The following is an 18,351-nucleotide window of genomic DNA, read 5'->3' as shown; positions in this document are numbered from 1 at the left end:
TAAGTTCACTTTGCATGTTTGGCTTTCTGGAAAGTGTGATTGTGTGCCGAGGCTCTAGCAGATTTCCTGCAGTTTAGTAACTACCATTTGATAGTTCAAGTTCTGCGTAGACAGTTGGCTTGGTATTGAATGTTTATTAAATTCCAATGGCAATTCTCCAGATTTATCCACCATTATACCAAATCTGAGAGGAAAGTAAAATACCATTTTTGTCTTTTTTATTCAGATCACCTGAATAATTCAAGGCTATCATTGAAATTTCTTGCTTGCTCTGATAGTGTAACAGTTTCTCAGTGACTCTGTACCACAGTTTTAGGTGACAGATTCTAAAATATACCATCTTTTACTTGGGTTTTTTTGTATTATATTGTCTGTTAGTCTCTCTTCCTTGGAGAGAAATCCATGAAGTTGAGACTGCTAAAGTGACCAAGTGGGCTTTTGAGGTGAGGTGTATGTTCAGTGACTGACAAAAGAAGCTCTCTCTCTCTCTCTCTCTCTCTCTCTCTCTCTCTCTCTCTCTCCCCCTCCCTCCCTCTCTCTCCTTCCCTCTCTCCTTCCCTCCCTCCCAATGATTATTTCTGAGTGGTCATTTCTAGGATTATATTGGTGTGACCCTTCAATTCAGACAGCTTTCAAACCAAAGTAGTGCTTCTTAATTCAGAGTCCGTGTGTTGGAAAGGACCTGTAGGTTTCTCTCATGGTCATAAGAATGTGGGTCATTGCCTCCAAAATATGAATAAATGAATGAATGATGATATGAAGACATTTGAATTGTTAATTATAATATTGTTCTTAGGGCACTTAAAGAATTAGAGCCTGTGTTGCAGAGAGTAGAGCATGCCAGAGACTACCCTCCAGTCTAAAGTCCTTTTCCCCTTTGCTTAATCATACTTTGCTAGAGCAGATTTATGAATGTAAATTGTCGTTGTCCATGTACTAGTTCTTTAAAAGTGAATCAAACCGTGCTTTGATTGAATTCTCTGCAGGCTGAGGCGCGTTTGCTTGAAGAGCAGCGGAGAGTGCAGGTTTACCTCCATGAGAGCACACAAGATGAACTAGCCCGGAAATGTGAGCAGGTCCTCATCGAAAAACACTTGGAAATTTTCCACACAGAGTTTCAGAATTTGTTGGATGCTGACAAGAATGAAGGTGAATATAATTTGTACCACATACTTTTGTTGGTATTACCAATGGTGGGTGGATTTTTTTTTTTTGAGATGTTCTTGTTTTGTTTTCTCTTCCCTTAATTGCTCCTCTGTGCTAGTGGGAACTGTTAGTAGCTTAGTCACATTGCTATTGGGATTTAGGATTTTCCATCTTTAACCACCATAGATTGAACACATACACAAAGTGAGTGATTTGGGGATCCCTCCATGACTTAGAGTTGAAATGAGTTTCTATATTAAGTTTATTTTTCAAACATATTTTAGTACCTTCTGTGGCATAAATAGTATCTCATCGGGATTTTAGAAGGCATTGAGTACTTTTTCTCTGTTGTTACAGTAGTGAGTTCTCATGGTAAAGGAGAAATAAACTTCCAGTAGCCTGATGTTAACAAAGTACCAGATCTAGATGGTTTCCGGTTTCGCTTTATATAAACATATAATGAGCAGAATAGGTATGCACAGTTGGTTTCCATGCATAAAATTGGCTCCTTTTTTCTTTCAGATTTGGGCCGCATGTATAATCTTGTATCTAGAATTCAGGATGGCCTAGGAGAATTGAAAAAACTACTAGAGACACATATTCATAATCAGGGTCTTGCGGCAATTGAGAAGTGTGGAGAAGCTGCTTTAAATGTAAGTAGGGCCTGGCTGAGTGCACATGAGCCAGTTTTTCTCACGCCAACTGCAGGTGTGTGCAGTGCGTGTTTGCTGGTAATTCTAGGAAGATGTGACTGACGTTCTCAGAGAACCTGTTTTAGCCTTTGAAAGTAGGAAGTTCACAAGATCCTTTAACTACTTAACATTTTTTAAAACAAGATTTCATTATGTAGCCCATGATATCCTTAAATTGACAGAGATTCACCTGTCTCTTTGTTTCTGCCTCCTGAGTGCTGCAAAACCATACCCAGCCCTCTCCAGCACCTTTTTAAGTATTGATGATCTCCTTTTTCATCTTGTTTTAGTGTTATATGAGTGTTTCTGCTTAAATGCTTATATGCCTGAAGAAGTCAGAATAGAGGCTTCAGATGCCCTAGAACTGGAGTAAATGGTTGTGAGCCATCACGTGACTGTAGGACAGAGGACTTGAGGAGAGGCTGGGAAGGTAGAGATGGGAGAATGTGGAAGCATGTGCATTCTGTCAACTCCACCCTGAGGGCACAAGGAAAGCTGCTAAGGGTATTAATATTAATAACCATGTACTTGGCAAGATCAATTTTTATTCAAAACATTGCTTCATATAGAAAATGATTGAAATTAGTAAGAGTGGCTGTAAGAATAGCACTAAGTTTTGTTGAAACAACTAAGATGAAATAACAGTGGGGGTGCGATCAACCAATTGGAGCTTAGGAAATATAGAATCACTTGGACTCTGAAGGGCAGATTGTGCAAGGTTGGTGGCGACTTTGGTCTGGGTGTTAGATATGTCGGTTTTAACAGCTTTTAGAATCATGAGCAGCTCCTTGGGAACTGAGAGGAGTTGTGTTTCTTATATGAAAAAGAAACCTTTCACATACTGTTATGGATATGAACCAGACTTACTACTATTATGTTCATTTTGTTTTAAACCTAAAATGTTTCTTCAAAGCCAGCATGATGGCACATGCCTGTAACTCAACCACTCAGGAGGCAGAGGCGGGAAGATGAGACCCAAGGCTTATCTATCCTTGGCTATGGAGCACATAGGAAAGTAGCCTGAACCGTGGGACCCTGCCTCAGAAAACAAAACAAAAACCAGGGCTGGTGCAACGGCCAGGCCTGGCAACCCGAGTTTGATCCCCAGGACCCACGGTAGAAGGGAAATACTCACCCCAAAAAGTTGTCATCTGAGCTCCACCCTAGTACTGTGGTACCCCCTCCTCCACACGCAAGCATGTCGTGCATACACACAACAGTAGTGAAGTTTTAAAGTCACTTTTCCAGAGCTTGCTGTCTTGGCACATTATTCTATGGGCTGCTGTCAGTTCTCCCCCTCAGCCAAACTCTGCTGGGTCTTCTCTCATATGGAGAATCTAGAGTCAATCTGGAGGCTGCTTTATTCTTTGCAAAGCTTTGTGTCTCCATATAGAAATTTTTTCTGAGCATTTACTAAAAAAATTGTTTCCAAATCCTAAATCTGAGGGAATAATTTTAAAAAATGAAAAAGCCAAAGAAGAGGTTATAATATAGTCATTACTGTAAGTCAAGATACAGCAGGAAAGCCAGTGCCCAGAGGTAAAGGGTAAAGTCAGCACAGCACGTAGGAGCCACAGTGAGAGATGAGAGCCTGTGGGAGGGGCACTGCAGGCTCGTCACCTACCTTCTCAGTACATGAGTCTATAGCCCCTCCACTTCTAAGCTTGAGTCATTCTTGTAAGTTCTAGAATGTTTACACACACAATCTACCTTGTATGAATCCTGTGAGTGGCAGTCCTCAAAGTGCCCGGTTTGATCAGCACTGCTGAGTCTGTGAATTGGCAGTTTTGATATTCAGCTTGTTCTTTAAAGGATGCTATCCTCTGTATGGGCTCTGAGTGGTCCAGTAGTGGCTACTTACTTTTCCTGTGTTTGGATGCTTGCTGTAGTTTGGAGTTCTTTGTAAAAACAGCGACCATGGAAACTGTAAAAGAAGAAGATATGAACACTGAGTAGTAATTTAATGTGAGATCAGAAAGCAGTGTAAACCTGAACCCACCAAAGTAATGTGGGCTTTAATGACAAACAAGATTATTGTTTCATGATAATTTTGCATTGATTATGTTTTTAAACAATACACACTTGCAACTTATATGAAATAATTGCATGATAGGGTTCTGTTTTTACCCATTATTAAATTAAAACAAATGTTACCAAAAATGCAAAGTAATTAGTATTCAAGGGATTCTGTTTTCTCATTCCTGAATCATGCAAAATAGTGTGTCAGGAACTAGGGTCTAGTACACCTGTAATCTCTGCAGGGTAAAGCAACAGGATCACAAGTTTGTGATCAGCCTGGGCTACATAGAGAAATACCGTCTCAAAACTGTCAGCAGTGACTTTGGAGGCATCGCCAGAACACCTCCCTTGTGTGCACTGTATACAGCTCCTGGGTTGCGAAGGGCTAGTCAAGCTTCCTATGTGAAAGCTGAAGAGAAGAGAACATATGTAACTCAGGGGTCATCTTCCTGAGTCTGCCACTCACGTTAGTAAGAAGTGTGGCTTAGCTCAGTCACCTACAGTGGACATTTAAAACGGCGCCTGCCTCTGTCATGACAGTGACTGCTGATGATGAGCCACTTGCTACTGCGCAGCTTGTCCGTCTGCCCGTCCACCAGTGTGGTCTGTGTCCTCTGTCATGGGACTAATGTCCCGCTGTGGTCTTTGGTCTATAGAGCCCCTGTTGCCCACCCCCGTGTGCTCCGTGCTGGTCCCTGGCCGTGACCACACAGTTGCCATTGTGTGCCCTCCTGTGTTTAAACCTGTTGTCATTTTGAAAATGAAAATATTTTCATGATCTCTTCCAGTTTTTTTTTTAAGGTATTTAATTTTTAATCTGGAGAATTACTTTGTTTTACACATAAACACAATGCCCTTTGTGTTTTAGTGGTGGAGCCAAAAGTATTCCTGATCATGTTAACTTCTTTGAAGATACAGTTAACACTTGTAGAATGTTTTACAGCAGCAGAAGAATATGCTCTTTAATTCCTGTTTGGTTCTGGTTTCCCCCCCATAAAAGGACCCAAAGATGTATGTGCAGACGGTTCTGGATGTCCATAAGAAGTACAATGCCCTGGTGATGTCAGCGTTCAACAATGATGCTGGCTTCGTGGCTGCACTTGATAAGGTGAGCGTGTCACTGTACTGTCTGTTCAGTGTGTATGAACAGAGCACCTTCTCTCTAACTCTCTTTTGTATAACAGGCTTGTGGTCGCTTCATAAACAACAATGCAGTTACCAAAATGGCCCAGTCATCCAGTAAATCCCCTGAGCTGCTTGCTCGGTACTGTGACTCCTTGCTGAAGAAAAGGTACCGTCTTTGATTTGTAGTTTTCCTAGGAACCCTCTCTAAGCCTCAGCTTTACTCAGGGATCCCATATGTGCGGGAGGCGTGCTCGTGTTGCATCACGATTGTTGACAGCTGCATCAGCTCCCACTGACGCTCTGTACACTTCAGTATACACTTCACAGAGCTGCTGGGTAGCACAGGCTAGCCTCAGAACTGCCCCAGCCTTCCATACTGGGTTTACAGAGTGTGCCGCATACTTTAGTTTTATTTTCATCTCGTCATTTGTTGGTGCTATGTATTCATTTTTCAGTCCCTTATGTCTTACCTGGCACTTTTCCTCATCTTCTGACCTGTCTTTGGAGATGGAGAAGGGCTGGTGAGGCATGGCTTCCTCCTGTGGTGTCCCTGCTGCTGTGTGTCCTGGTTCTCAGCCTCTCCCTGTCACAGTTCCTTCTGGTCCAAAAATGCTGATTGTTTGCCTCAGTGCTCCGCATGCCCCATCACCAGACGCCGTGCAGGAAACAGACCCTAACTTGTGCTGGCTCTAGTGCCAGTGCATTGTGGTTTTAAAAGCTCTCCAAGGCTAAGAGCACCCACAGATGCCAGTGTGAACAGTGGCAGTCAGTCTCACCATCAGGGCCAGAGAGGTGGCTCAGCTGTCAGACACCTGCTGCTCCTGCAGAGGACCTGCGTTAAGTTCTTATCTACATTGCACAGCTCACAAACGTTTGTATTCCAGCTCCGTAGGCTACCCTGTACATATGGTGCTCGTACAGACACATGCACAACTTAAGTTAACAAATCAACATCGTCGGTGAACTGGAGAATAATTGTACTACATGTAGGCTGTGCAGCACCCTCAGACTGTGCTGGTAGCTCAGCAGTAGCCCGCCTGACAGCTCACTGTGATGTCTGCTTGGTACATGGTGGGCACACATTGAGTAAAGGTCACTTGCTATCGATTTTTAAAAATTAAATTACTTTTTAAATAGCTGTTTCTTTTAGTGTTGCCAGAAAGCCATCCTCCCAGAGCCAGTGGGAACTTGAGTATTTTATTATCTCTCTGTATATTGTCATGCTGTCCTGATATATTATTTATTCTAGTCAGATGCACTTATGTATTCTTTCCAAGGAGGAAAAAAGGACTTTACATTTAGTGATGTGTTTCATTTATTTTGGGGGCACAGATGTCACCACACATTTCTGGAGGTCAGAGGACAACTTGCAGAAATCCGTTTCCTCCTTCTGCCACGTGAAATACTGGCATCAAACTCAGGTCATCAGGCTTGACGACAGGTGCCTTTCACTGAGTTATCTTGCTGGTTTGGAAAAAGGAGTTATTATATACTTGGTGCCTCTTAGGACTTGGTGCTGCTTCTCAGCCATTTCGTTGTAGATGATTGAGTGACTTAAATTCAGAGTTACTCCATGAGGCCTTCAGTTTGTGTGACAGAACAAACAATTGTATGCCCATAATTGTCTACAGTTAAATAGTCACGACTATTAAAACTGAGTGGTGGAGACATTCCAGAGTGCTGCTTTCGCAAGTCTGTTTGGTGTGTAGAGTAGCTGGCATCGAGCAACGAGGAGAGATAGTGGATATGATGGTACGTTCATTCATGTAATCCTAGCACTCAGCCTGAGGCAGGAAGATTTCTAAGAGTTGGGCGGTAGCACGGGATATCTCAAAACAGCAACAAATGACAACATTGTTTTAGAGATTGTTTGACCAGTTGTTTTTGTTCTGCTTTTTGAGATTATAATACAAATTACCTTTCTTCCCTCTCAGCTCCCTCCCATGTTACACCCCACCACACAATTCAATTCATGACTTTTCCTTTAATTGCTGTTTGGTGGTGGTGGTGATGCGTGTGTGTGTGTGTGTGTGTGTGTGTGTGTGTGTGTGTGTGTGTGTGTTCCTAAATACAGAGATACAGCCTGCTCAGTCTGTATAATGTTATGAGTATGTATATGATTTCAGGGCTGACTATTTGGTGTTCTGTTCTTAAGCAAGACTATTTCTCCTGATCTATGCATTCCTTAGTTGTCTGGAGTTCTTGGTCTAAGGTTGAGGCAAACCCGTACATTTTATACAGGATCCTTCTACAATTTTTTTTAAAAGCCAATTCACCCTTAGTTTACCTTTTCTTAATTATATTCATAGAATAAATTAATCAATTGTTTTAATGATATGACCACAGATGAAAGCACACCTCACCCATGGCTCAAACCTTTCATTACCTTTAATTATTAGGTCATTAAACAGAAAGTATGTGTTTTTCTATTTTTTTAAAAGTAGTATAGATTATAGGAAGCAATTGTAAGAATGATATTTAAATGGGTATCTTAAAGGAAAACTTTATAATACTGTGATTAGCTTCTGTTGATACTTATCTTAGATATTGTGACTACTTTAAGATCTCTTCCATGATCACGTACAGTGTGAGGCTGCCAAGTTGCCTTCGGGAAGGAAAGTGACTCCCCTTGCTCACCAGCTGATCTGACAGCTCATCATGTAATACTTGAAACCCCGTGTGGCCCTGCCAGTTTGACAGAGTGGTTTGTGTGCACATCTGCTGGCTTGTTTGTAAACGCACTGCCCCTTTTCCATTTCAGTTCCAAGAACCCAGAAGAGGCAGAGCTAGAGGACACCCTCAATCAAGTGGTAAGGTGCTTCTGGGCCACACCCATTGCCCTTTGTGATGTGCACAGTAATAGGCATTTGATTTTGAATTCATGGTTTTACTCCTCAAATTGACTTACTAGTTTTAGTGTTGCAACTTTGCTTACTTTTTTGTTTCATTTAATTATTCAGGGATTGATTTATTTTATTATATGCATATGAGTGTTTTGCCTGCACATGTGTATGTGTCCGCACCACATGTATACCTGGTGTCTGAGGCAGATCCTCTGAAACTGGAGTTACAGATGGTTGTGAACTACCATGTGCTAGGAATAGAACTCGGGTCCTCTGTAAAAACAGCAAGTACTCTAATCCACTGAGACAGCTCTCCAGCCCTAGTACTTTGTTTTTTGCTACTAAGTCACAATAGCAAAAACTGTTAATCAACTGGGATTTAAGGAATGGATGGCAATACTTATTATAAGCATTGTACAGGTTAGTACACAGGGTCACCCAAAACCAAGCAATCCTTGTCTCCTGGTGCCAGCCAGCGATAGTTAGCTTGTGAGTTGACTTCACTAATGTGTTCTTCTCCTGACTTTGCCAGATGGTGGTCTTCAAGTACATCGAGGACAAAGATGTATTTCAGAAGTTCTATGCAAAGATGCTCGCTAAGAGACTGGTGCATCAGAACAGCGCGAGCGACGATGCTGAAGCAAGCATGATCTCCAAGTTAAAGGTGCTGCCTCCCTGGTGAACTCTGTGGGTGTGGTTATCAGCCTCTCCGTGCTGGCAGTGGGCACAGGAGTTTGTACGTGGGAGCCCTGCTTCCCTGGCGCACTCCAGCTGTGGGTGTGGGTGTCGTGTGAGCCCTGCTTGGACTCGCCTGCCTCCCACACAGTCAGCCTTGTTGGCTTTGGGTGGACGCTTAGCAGCTTTAGCTCAGGCTGCCAAAACAAAATACGATGATGGACCGGGTGACTTAGGCACAGAAGTTAAGTCTCCATTCCTGAAGAGAGCACCCTCTTACAGAGGCACCACCCCCGTGATAAGAGCCCTACACTCATGAACTCACAAGGGCTGGCCCATCTCCTCCAACATAGAGGTTTAAGCTTCAGGCCCATTCTGGAGGAGACAGTTTGGTAGTAGGATAAGGGACAAACAGATTATTTGGGATATGGAGGGGGGTGGTTAAAGGGCATTTGTGACAGCTTGAGCTAGCCTCAAATGTGTGATCCTTTGCCTCTACTTCCTGAGTGCTGGGCTTTCAGATGGATGCGCATCACCACAGCAGGCTGTGATCATTTCCCAATTGTACTCTACTCAAGTGGTAGAACACCTTGTTTTAAATGCTGCAGTATACTTGTTGCATATTAAAATCTTAATTGTTCGATTTTTAATGATCTTTTTATCACATACTAATTTTAATCAGTATATATTTATACTATGATATGACTAAATATTACTAGTAGTAGTCTCATATAACAAAGATGTTGTAGTGTGATTTCTCTAAAATTCCCTTATATACGTTGAATATATTCCATGTTTCTATATGAATTAATGATAAAATGCCTTGGTTCATTTCAGCAAGCTTGTGGTTTTGAGTACACCTCCAAACTTCAGCGAATGTTTCAAGACATTGGTGTAAGCAAAGATCTGAATGAACAGTTCAAAAAGCACCTAACAAATTCAGAACCACTGGACTGTGAGTATTAAGTGCTCATAAAATGACTTTTCGGGGCTCATCATTGCAGAGGAGAAAAGTGACAGAATATGGAGTAAGGGTGGGAGACGGTGACAGAATTCCAACGACTAAGAAACAGTTTTCTCCCAAGTGGCTTCTCTGAACTCCAGGATGGTGTGATGGCAGCCTTTGTCAGGACCAGATGATGCCATGCCACATGTTCCTGTAAATGCATTCTTAATCGGCCTAGATTAGACAAAGCCAGAGTTGGATTAGAGGGGAATGCTGAGAGATCAGAGAGAAGGAGCCACGGCACACCTAACCTTAGCGTCTCAGCAGACAAGGGAGCAATTTCCTGTTTCTCCCTGCTTATATCCTGTTTCTGCCCAGCTACCTCACTTCCTGTCTGTACAGACCTCCAGACCTCTGTGGTGAGCTAGTGGCAAGCTCCATTCTCTGACCCTCAGACAGGCATTAGGTGTACAAGGAAGATACCACCACATGTTCCAGCTTGGGCTTTGCTGATGTGTGGGCTTGACTTGTCTTCCCAAACCAGAACTTGTATCATCATTAAGCTTGCTGGTTTTGCTAATAGACATCTAAGTTGTCTGTGAAGATGAAATTATCCTAACTCGTAGGTTATGCATGTCTCTACGATCTGTCTTCACGGTATAAATGGTCCACAAGCTGTAGTGGAGGTAGTTGTTTGCTGTTGAGCTTTCCATGTCCTTGTATTTGTGGCTGTTAAACCATTCCTGGTCACCACATACTGCTTGAGCAGGCTTAACTTCATATGGAAAAAAAAAATGAAATTGAACAAGGCAGACCAGCTTGGAACTCTATATTGACAGTGAAGTGGAGAATTGTTGTCCCGGAGGAAAGCAGTTTCCTGTTCTGCAACCTTTAGTCTTGAGTTTCTGACATAGAGCATCTGCCTGTGTAGGGCTACCCTAGACTCATGGTCCTCTGTGTCTGATGTTGGGATTACAAGTGTACACCACAAAGTTAGACTTCCATTTTTACTAATTTTAATTGGATAAGTTGAAACTCTGTGTTAAAGTCTTAGTTTTATATTTAAGTAAGACTTTCAATGTATTTCTTTAAGTTTGATCATTTCCTGTGTATGTAAAACCATAGAATTTTTAAATTTGTAAGGGTTATTAAATGTGTTCCCACCCCAGTGGACTTCAGTATCCAGGTCCTCAGTTCCGGATCGTGGCCCTTCCAGCAGTCTTGCACGTTTGCCTTGCCGTCTGAGGTAAGGGTTGTCACCTGTGTGGAGAGGGCAGGGGGCGGCCTGGCCTTTAGTATGCCCAGCAGTGCTGTGCTGAGCAGTTGGAGCCGTGCTCACGGAGAACAGGAAGTGGGTCTGGGTTGGGTAGCAGAAGTCTGCAACTCTGCTGCAGCAGTGTTGATTTACTCCTGTAGAGTGGAGAATCTCATTGGCTGCATGGTGAATTCTCTGGTACCTACTGGGTCTGAAGTAGAGACCTACTGTGGTTCTGCTCTCCAGTGCCTTACAGTGCTCACGAAACAGTTGTGCCTAACAGCTGAGGTCCACGTCTCTGAGCACTGATTTTGTTCTCAGAACTTGGGCAGGGAGCTTTATTTAGCAAAGCTGACTGTAGAATGTGGAGCCATCGATGCTACATAGCCTGGTTCTTTCGTCCAGCTGGAGCGCAGCTATCAACGGTTTACAGCCTTCTATGCCAGCCGCCACAGCGGCAGAAAACTGACATGGTTGTACCAGCTGTCCAAAGGGGAACTAGTCACTAATTGCTTCAAAAACAGATACACTCTTCAGGTAAGGCCATCTTTTTAATGGGTGTGGTTATTTTATTACTAAATGATGATAGGACAGATTATAGAAACCCTGCTAGAGTTCATTTCTGACAAAGTGGTCAGGGGAGCCTGGGGGACAAGTTACCTCCTTACTTTGAGCCTCGGTTTTCTCCTCCATTTTGGGTTAAGTGTTAAGACAGGCTCTTTGGTAGGTGTCTGGCATGTCCCTTGCTTGACATATTTAAAAGCTGACATCTAACATACCTAGTTGTAGTCACAGCTCTTAGCCTCACGTTGGTAAGACTCCTTAGCGTGGAGTGCTGAATAGTGATAGCTGTAGGACTCATTTCTCTTGTGGATGAGAAAGCGGGGTCGTTTAGGGGACACTGTACTCTTACTTATGTGTTGCAGAGCTGTTAAGACATTTTCTGTTGGTCTAGATTCTTTCTATTTTAACTTCTGTACTTGGTGTGTTAGATGTACATGCTTATTTCATATCATAAGATGGTCTTAGTTGTGAGCTGGTAACAATAATTATAAATTTCTTTCAGTGTTAAAAACATTAGAATGGTTGTCTCAAACTATTCCCTAGCTTAACCTTTCAACCTACATTGGTAACCGTTATACCTGGTCTGGAGGTCTCTGTCAATGTGAACACATACACATAATAGATCCATGATATGTACCAAAGTCACTTTTGCTTTACTGTATATAAAACATAGTTCAAAACTCATGTCTTTGACCTGGTGTGTATTTATACAAGAGTGGAGATGCTTATATAGTTATCTTTGTATAGAGGACAGGTTTCAGTGACTTAAGGGAAAATGTATGTTACCTGGGACTTCTGACATTTTATTCCCTTTTCTTTTTTGCGTCTGTTGAAGACTGTTTAGTGAAAATAGGTTGTATTTGTAAGACCTTTCCGCATTTTCACATTTCTCTTTCTTTCTCTGGGGGCCTTGAAGGCATCCACATTCCAGATGGCAATCCTGCTTCAGTACAACACGGAAGACGCCTACACTGTGCAGCAGCTGACTGACAGCACTCAAATTAAAATGGTATTCCTGCCGTTTCACACTCGGTCTATACTTCCAAGCTGCCATTCCTTAATCATCAGGACGTTGTGGAAAGAGGAGAGGACCTGGGTGTCTTTGACTTAATTGATGTTTGCAGCATGAAAAAAACAAAACAAAAGGGTCCTCCCCCAAACAGTAAACTTTGTCTGACCACAGGCACCAGGGACCAAGCCAGATTTACAGAGGGTTCTTCACTGGGACCTCTGGACATCCCTTGGGTGGCAGCAAAATCAGTGAATACTCATGGTTTTATGCCAGGGAGGTTTCTATAATAGGCATGGTTCATTTGGCCAGAAGTTAACTGGACTTATCTCAAGATGAGTGACGGGCATCCGGCACATTCTGGATGCTGGTGGCTCCCTGTGCCATTGTAAGGATTTTTTGACTATAGTTTGTGAGGGAAATTTTTGGAGAAAACAGATGGGTACTCAAGCAGACATGGTATCTAGCACTTGTGATGGTGGTGACCAATTCTAGCTGATTCCGTACAAGCTTTTATGTCAGCATTGTAAGGACGTTACAAAATGCTCTATTTTTAAACACAGGCTCGCTCTCTCTCTCTCTCTCTCTCTCTCTCTCTCTCTCTCTCTCTCTCTCTCTCTCTCTCTCTCTCTCTCTCTGACTCTCTCTCTCTTGTGTGTGTGTGTGTGTGTGTGTGTGTGTGTGTGTGTGTGTGTGTGTGTGTGTGTGTGTGTGTGTGTGTGTCTCCAGCATCTCAGGTGATAAGTACATCACACCTGGCTCTCTCCCATTTAACCATCTCTTTTCCAGCTAGATTTTTCTGATTAAATTTTAACTTGTTTTTTCTGCTATTCTTCCCATTAGTTGTATTCTCCTGCAGTATCTTTCAAACAGCATGAAATTTCATGTAATATAAAGCTGACCATTTAAAGTGTTTACTTAGTCAGTAAACAATTTTACACAGTCACTACTGCTATCCAGTTCCAGAACGTTTCCATCCCTTGAGAGTAGACCCATAACCATTAGCAGGGACAACACTGCCTTGAGAGTAGAGCAGTAACCATTAGCAGGGACAGCACTGCCTTCCCACTTTGCCCTGTGTCCCTGACACCCGTCAACCTGTGGACTCTTCTTCAATGGACATGGCATAGACATGGAATCAAGTGGTGTCTGTCTCTCTGTACTTGCCCATCTCACTTGATGTACTCTGTCTGCAAGTGTTTTATTCGTGTGTGTGTGTGTGTGCGTGCGCGCGCGCGCCCACGCACACCCGCACATGTGTATGCATTGAGTCACATGGTGTGTGTGTGTGCACCTGTATACCTGTGTGTGTGTGTGTGTGTGTGTGCGCGCGCGCGCGCCCACGCACACCCGCACATGTGTATGCATTGAGTCACGTGGTGTGTGTGTGTGCACCTGTATACCTGTGTGTGTGTGTGTGTGTGTGCGCGCGCGCGCGCCCACGCATACCCGCACATGTGTATGCATTGAGTCACATGGTGCTGTTGAGCACTTTCCAGCCTGTCTTTCTGAGGCAGCAGCTCTCTTGAATCTGGAACTTATTCATTCTGCTGGGCATCAAGGCCAGAAAGCTTCAGGGATGCACTTACGCCGGCAGCACGGCAGACAGGGCTAAGCTTTTACATGGTCCTCATGCCTAGATGGCACTGAGCCATCTATTCAGCTCCACGGCTTTCATTTTTATTTTAGTCATTTTTATTGTTTGGGGGAGCATACTTGCATGTCATTGCTTGCCTATGAAAGTTTTAGGACTTGGTTCTCTCCTACCGTGGAGTCTAGGGATCAAATCCAGGTAGTCAGGTTTGCATGAGTACACTTACATCATGAGCCATCTTGCCTGCTAATATTTTTTCTTTTTTATTTTAATAAAATTCCAGTATACGGATGGAGCCATTTTTGCCTTGCCCATTCATTCACTGATGGATATTTTAGTTATTCATATACTAGCACAATGCTCATGCTATTAGTGTATGTTTTCTGTTCTCTTATGCCTGTCCACAGGTGTGAAATTGCTCAGTCACATGCTCACTTTATATTGGCTTTGGAACGTAGGCACTCTATTCCATGGTTTTTGTTTTGCAGCTTTTCACATTGTTCTTCCTGTACAGTGGAACTTCTAGTCCCTCATCCTTATGCCAAAGTCAGCTTCCCTTTTTTCTTCTGTAGTTATCCTGATGAGCATACAGTATCTCAGCATGGTTTTGCATTTTCCTAGCCAGAATGTTTCAGGTGGTTATACTGTTTGTGTTTCTTGGGAGAAATATCTGTTCATAACTTGTACCTGCATTGTAATCTGATTGTCTTCATTGTCAGGGTGTAAGAATCTTTACATAATGTGTGCATTATTCCTCTGGTTAGACTACATGGCCGATGAGTGTCAGGGATGCACCTGTGCCCACAGCACTACAGGAAGAAAGCTTTCACGTGGGTGCTGGGGAACAGATACATGATTTAAAATATTTTCTCCCATTCACTCGATGTTTTGTTTTGTTGAGGGTTTGGTTTGGTTTGGTTTTTGAGACAGGGTCTCCTATAGTTCAGGTAGAGAATGGCCTTGAGCTTCCGTCCTTTTGCCTCTGCACATACATCCTGTAGTGCCAGATGACTAGCATGTTCCACCATAGCTGTTTTTATGCAGTGCTGGGGACTGACCCAGGGCCTGTATATGCTAGGCGGGCACTTAGCAAAGCTGTTGTCCCAGCCCTCGTCTCATTTCTTAATTGATACATGTATTTATTGATGACTACAGTATCAAGGCCAATGTGCACACATTTTTTATCTTGATGAATCCTACTTTTGTTTTTTGTTGTTTGGCTCTCTGGTCTCTACATGGCCTTCTTAAGGCCACATCAGTCTTTCTACTCTTTTCTAGTATTAGAATTCTCTTATGGGACTTGAACTGTCCTCCTTAAGGCCCCCGCTCATAGTTGCCACTTCTGATAAAGCTACTATGCATAGCCTCAGACCAGCATGGGTACCATTATGAAGAGGGCAGGATTTCTGTCTAGTGTTGGCTAAGAGTCCAGGTGAGGTGGTAAGTGCCCATGAGGCTGACGGTGCTGGAGATCCCCAGACCAGCTATAGATGAGGTTGCATAATGCACTGGGTTCACTAAAGCCACCAGGCCCCAGCATGCTCATGAATACAGTACAGCTTTGCTTCTGTTGGAGCTCCTACGTTCTTCATTTGCATGTCCAGGGGTGTAGTTCTGTGGTAGAACACTTGCCTAGCATACACGAAGCCTTGGGTTTGATCCCTGGCACCATATAAATTTTTTGTAGACATGCAAATACCATGAAGAAGTGAATAATTTTCTGTAGGCTTAATTGGAGAAGCAGGCACTCATTGTGTCCAGTGTTCATAGGAAGCTGTATTATTGCCTTTGATTATTGGGTGCTGTGAGCCATAAAGAAACTCTGAGAACAAGCCATGTTACTTTCTCTGGGTGGCTTCTGCTTTGGGGTGATGACTGTTCCTATGGACAGTGTGCTGAATTTCTGGGACAACCACTTAAAAGAAGTGTTTCTTGCTCACCATCTTTGTCTCTAATTGCAGGACATTTTGGCACAAGTCCTACAGATTTTACTGAAGTCAAAGTTGCTGGTATGTTTGTGTACTTTGTGTTAAGCTAATAGAAAGCCTTTTCCTGGGATGTGCCTAGTAACAGTTGTTTTCTTCTAGGTCTTGGAAGATGAAAATGCAAATGTTGATGAGGTGGAATTGAAGCCAGACACCTTAATAAAGTTATATCTTGGTTATAAAAAGTAAGAAAATCTAATACATAGCTGTTGGTCTTATCCCCTGGCACCAGGCATACTTCAGGATCAGACAAGCCAGGGGAAAGTGGACTCTGAAGGCTTGGTGACTGACTGCCAGTCTCCCATATTGCTCTTGTGTTGTTTTGGTTTTCTCTTTCTTTTGAAAATAAGTATAGAATGTTTAGACCTTTATGTCAAATTATTTGGTGACAAAGTGAGGGATCAAATGTCACTTCAGTCACAGCCCCGCGGTAATTACATTGGTGGAGGGGCAATTCCCAGGTGGCTGGTCCAAATGGTGCAGAAGAGAGGTGTGAACCGCTTTCTGCCCCAGTCCAGGGAAGCAAAACCTCCAGCGGTGAAAAAGAGGAAGTAGACTTTTCAGTGACTATTTCCTCTATTGTCTTAACAGCAAGAAATTAAGGGTTAATATCAATGTACCAATGAAAACCGAACAGAAGCAGGAACAAGAAACCACACACAAAAATATAGAGGAAGACCGCAAACTACTGATTCAGGTGACTGAACCATGTCTGTACTGTACACTTCGAGAAATGTGTTACCCCCATGTATGTGCTTTGATTGACAAGTGCTGCCAGAACAACACAGGGCTCGGGGATGGCCAAAGATGCCAATATCTAAAGCTGGGACATTGGTGTCTGAGGTTGGAATATTTTATGTAGCTACATATAGGGAAAGAGGTAAACATGGCAGACTAAAAGAGTGGTAGAGTTGAGTGCTAGGACGGGTAGCGTCTGTGACCTCAGAAATGGAACTTTTTCATATAAGGCATGTCCATGACTGGTGCCCCCAGAGGCCAGAGGCCAGGGTACTGGATCTCCAGGAGCCCAGGTTTTCTAGTACTCTGAACCACTGAACCATCGTCTAGCCCCTTGGCTTTAATGTTTGCTCTCTTAGGATTGAAACTTGTGCCCTCTGGCCTGCAGGACACTTGTTACCCTGTGCATGGGAGTAGAGCTGAAGTGTCCTTGCACGGCTGCCTTACCTTTCCTGCTCAGCTGTGAAAGCTCTAAGCGTATGTTTTTCCCTTTCGATTGCATAGGCGGCCATCGTGAGGATCATGAAAATGAGGAAGGTCCTGAAACACCAGCAGTTACTTGGTGAAGTCCTCACTCAGCTGTCCTCCAGGTTCAAACCTCGGGTCCCAGTTATCAAGGTACAGGAATTACAGAGCAGTAGCTGTCCTTCTCATGTTAGGAGAGATGTAGCTTACTCAAGAAACAATGGAAAGTCAGCCTATCTTCCTCTTGAAATAAATACATATAGAAGTGTGTGGGTTGTGTGTAAGTACACCTTTGTAATGGACGCCCTGAAAAGGAAGAAGTAGTCCCATGTCTGTGTTTATGTGGCAATTAGCTGTGAACCATAATGCATCCTTGACTGGTTTTGCTTGCTAGAGAAGCAGTGGACAGAGGGTGCTCTCTGCTGTGCTGGTGAAAACCTGCTTGGCAGTATGAGGACTATCCTGGGTTGCATTGTTAGGAAATGCTTGTTTATTTCTGCTGCTGTGCAGGGACTATTGAATAAATGTACTACCTCGTATCTAGGACACTGATGATCTCATTTGCCTAGTTTCTGCTGACAGTACTCAGTGGGTCTTTCCTTTTCTGAGACTACTTGGGTAAGCTTCAGCCACAGGAGAGACTCAAAGGGTGGCAGTAGATAGTGACCACCTTAGCAGGTGTTACTGGAGGACTGCATTCAGGAGAGCAAATGAGGTTCGAGTTAAGCAGACAAGTGGCTTTGCTCCCTGCTGAGCTGTCGTGGAGGGTGACCTTGTCCTGATGGTTTTTTGTATTTTTTTCCCCTTTCCCTCTTCCTCCTAAAATAATGCCCAGAAATGCATTGATATTCTCATCGAAAAAGAATATTTGGAACGAGTCGATGGTGAAAAGGACACCTACAGTTACTTGGCCTAACCCTTCTAAAAGGGTCTGTGACCCACAGCAAAATAGTTCTGGCGAATAGAATGGACACGACTCAAGTTCATAGCAGCCAGCCTGCCACCATTTGGATCTCCCTTTTTAAAGCTGAGACCACAGTTCTTGCCACCTGGTCTCAGGCTTCAGCCGGACTGCTCAGGACTGACACATTTCAGTCTGTAAACAGACGCCAATGCCATTTTCCCTAACTTACGGACAGAGGGGAACCGAACCTTCCATGCTGAGGCTGCATGCTACTGCACTTAAATCAATACATCGGCTCCCTGGTTAACAGCTGTCATCTGAGGCAGCCCAAGAGCGAGTCTGAATGGACCCACGTGTAATCTGCTATGAAAACCATTTGTATAGTGTGTTT

The 18,351-nt window shown here is 43.3% G+C and overlaps 1 protein-coding gene across 2 annotated transcripts in view; it reads left to right on the top strand.

Moving 5' to 3' along the window:
- The window catches only part of Cul1 (cullin 1), a 64,514-nt gene extending 46,400 nt beyond the window's left edge, over positions 1–18,114 (top strand). For both annotated transcript variants that reach the window (XM_013126280.3, XM_005087501.4), the window contains exons 8-22: positions 987–1,149; positions 1,669–1,799; positions 4,858–4,965; positions 5,042–5,148; positions 7,744–7,792; positions 8,358–8,489; positions 9,338–9,455; positions 10,616–10,692; positions 11,107–11,238; positions 12,182–12,274; positions 15,830–15,877; positions 15,956–16,038; positions 16,445–16,550; positions 17,096–17,209; positions 17,892–18,114. In XM_013126280.3, the coding sequence (XP_012981734.1) occupies positions 987–1,149; positions 1,669–1,799; positions 4,858–4,965; positions 5,042–5,148; positions 7,744–7,792; positions 8,358–8,489; positions 9,338–9,455; positions 10,616–10,692; positions 11,107–11,238; positions 12,182–12,274; positions 15,830–15,877; positions 15,956–16,038; positions 16,445–16,550; positions 17,096–17,209; positions 17,892–17,972 (1,542 nt within the window). In that variant the 3' untranslated portion in view covers positions 17,973–18,114. The remainder of the gene's footprint in view (positions 1–986; positions 1,150–1,668; positions 1,800–4,857; positions 4,966–5,041; positions 5,149–7,743; positions 7,793–8,357; positions 8,490–9,337; positions 9,456–10,615; positions 10,693–11,106; positions 11,239–12,181; positions 12,275–15,829; positions 15,878–15,955; positions 16,039–16,444; positions 16,551–17,095; positions 17,210–17,891) is intronic.
- The last annotated feature ends 237 nt before the right edge of the window (positions 18,115–18,351 follow it).

Source organism: Mesocricetus auratus, unplaced genomic scaffold (assembly GCF_017639785.1).
Source record: "Mesocricetus auratus isolate SY011 unplaced genomic scaffold, BCM_Maur_2.0 Super-Scaffold_100694, whole genome shotgun sequence".
Classification (NCBI taxonomy): Eukaryota; Metazoa; Chordata; class Mammalia; order Rodentia; family Cricetidae; genus Mesocricetus; species Mesocricetus auratus.
The sequence above is the reverse complement of the archived record's forward strand: the minus strand, read 5'-3'. Positions and strand labels throughout refer to the sequence as shown.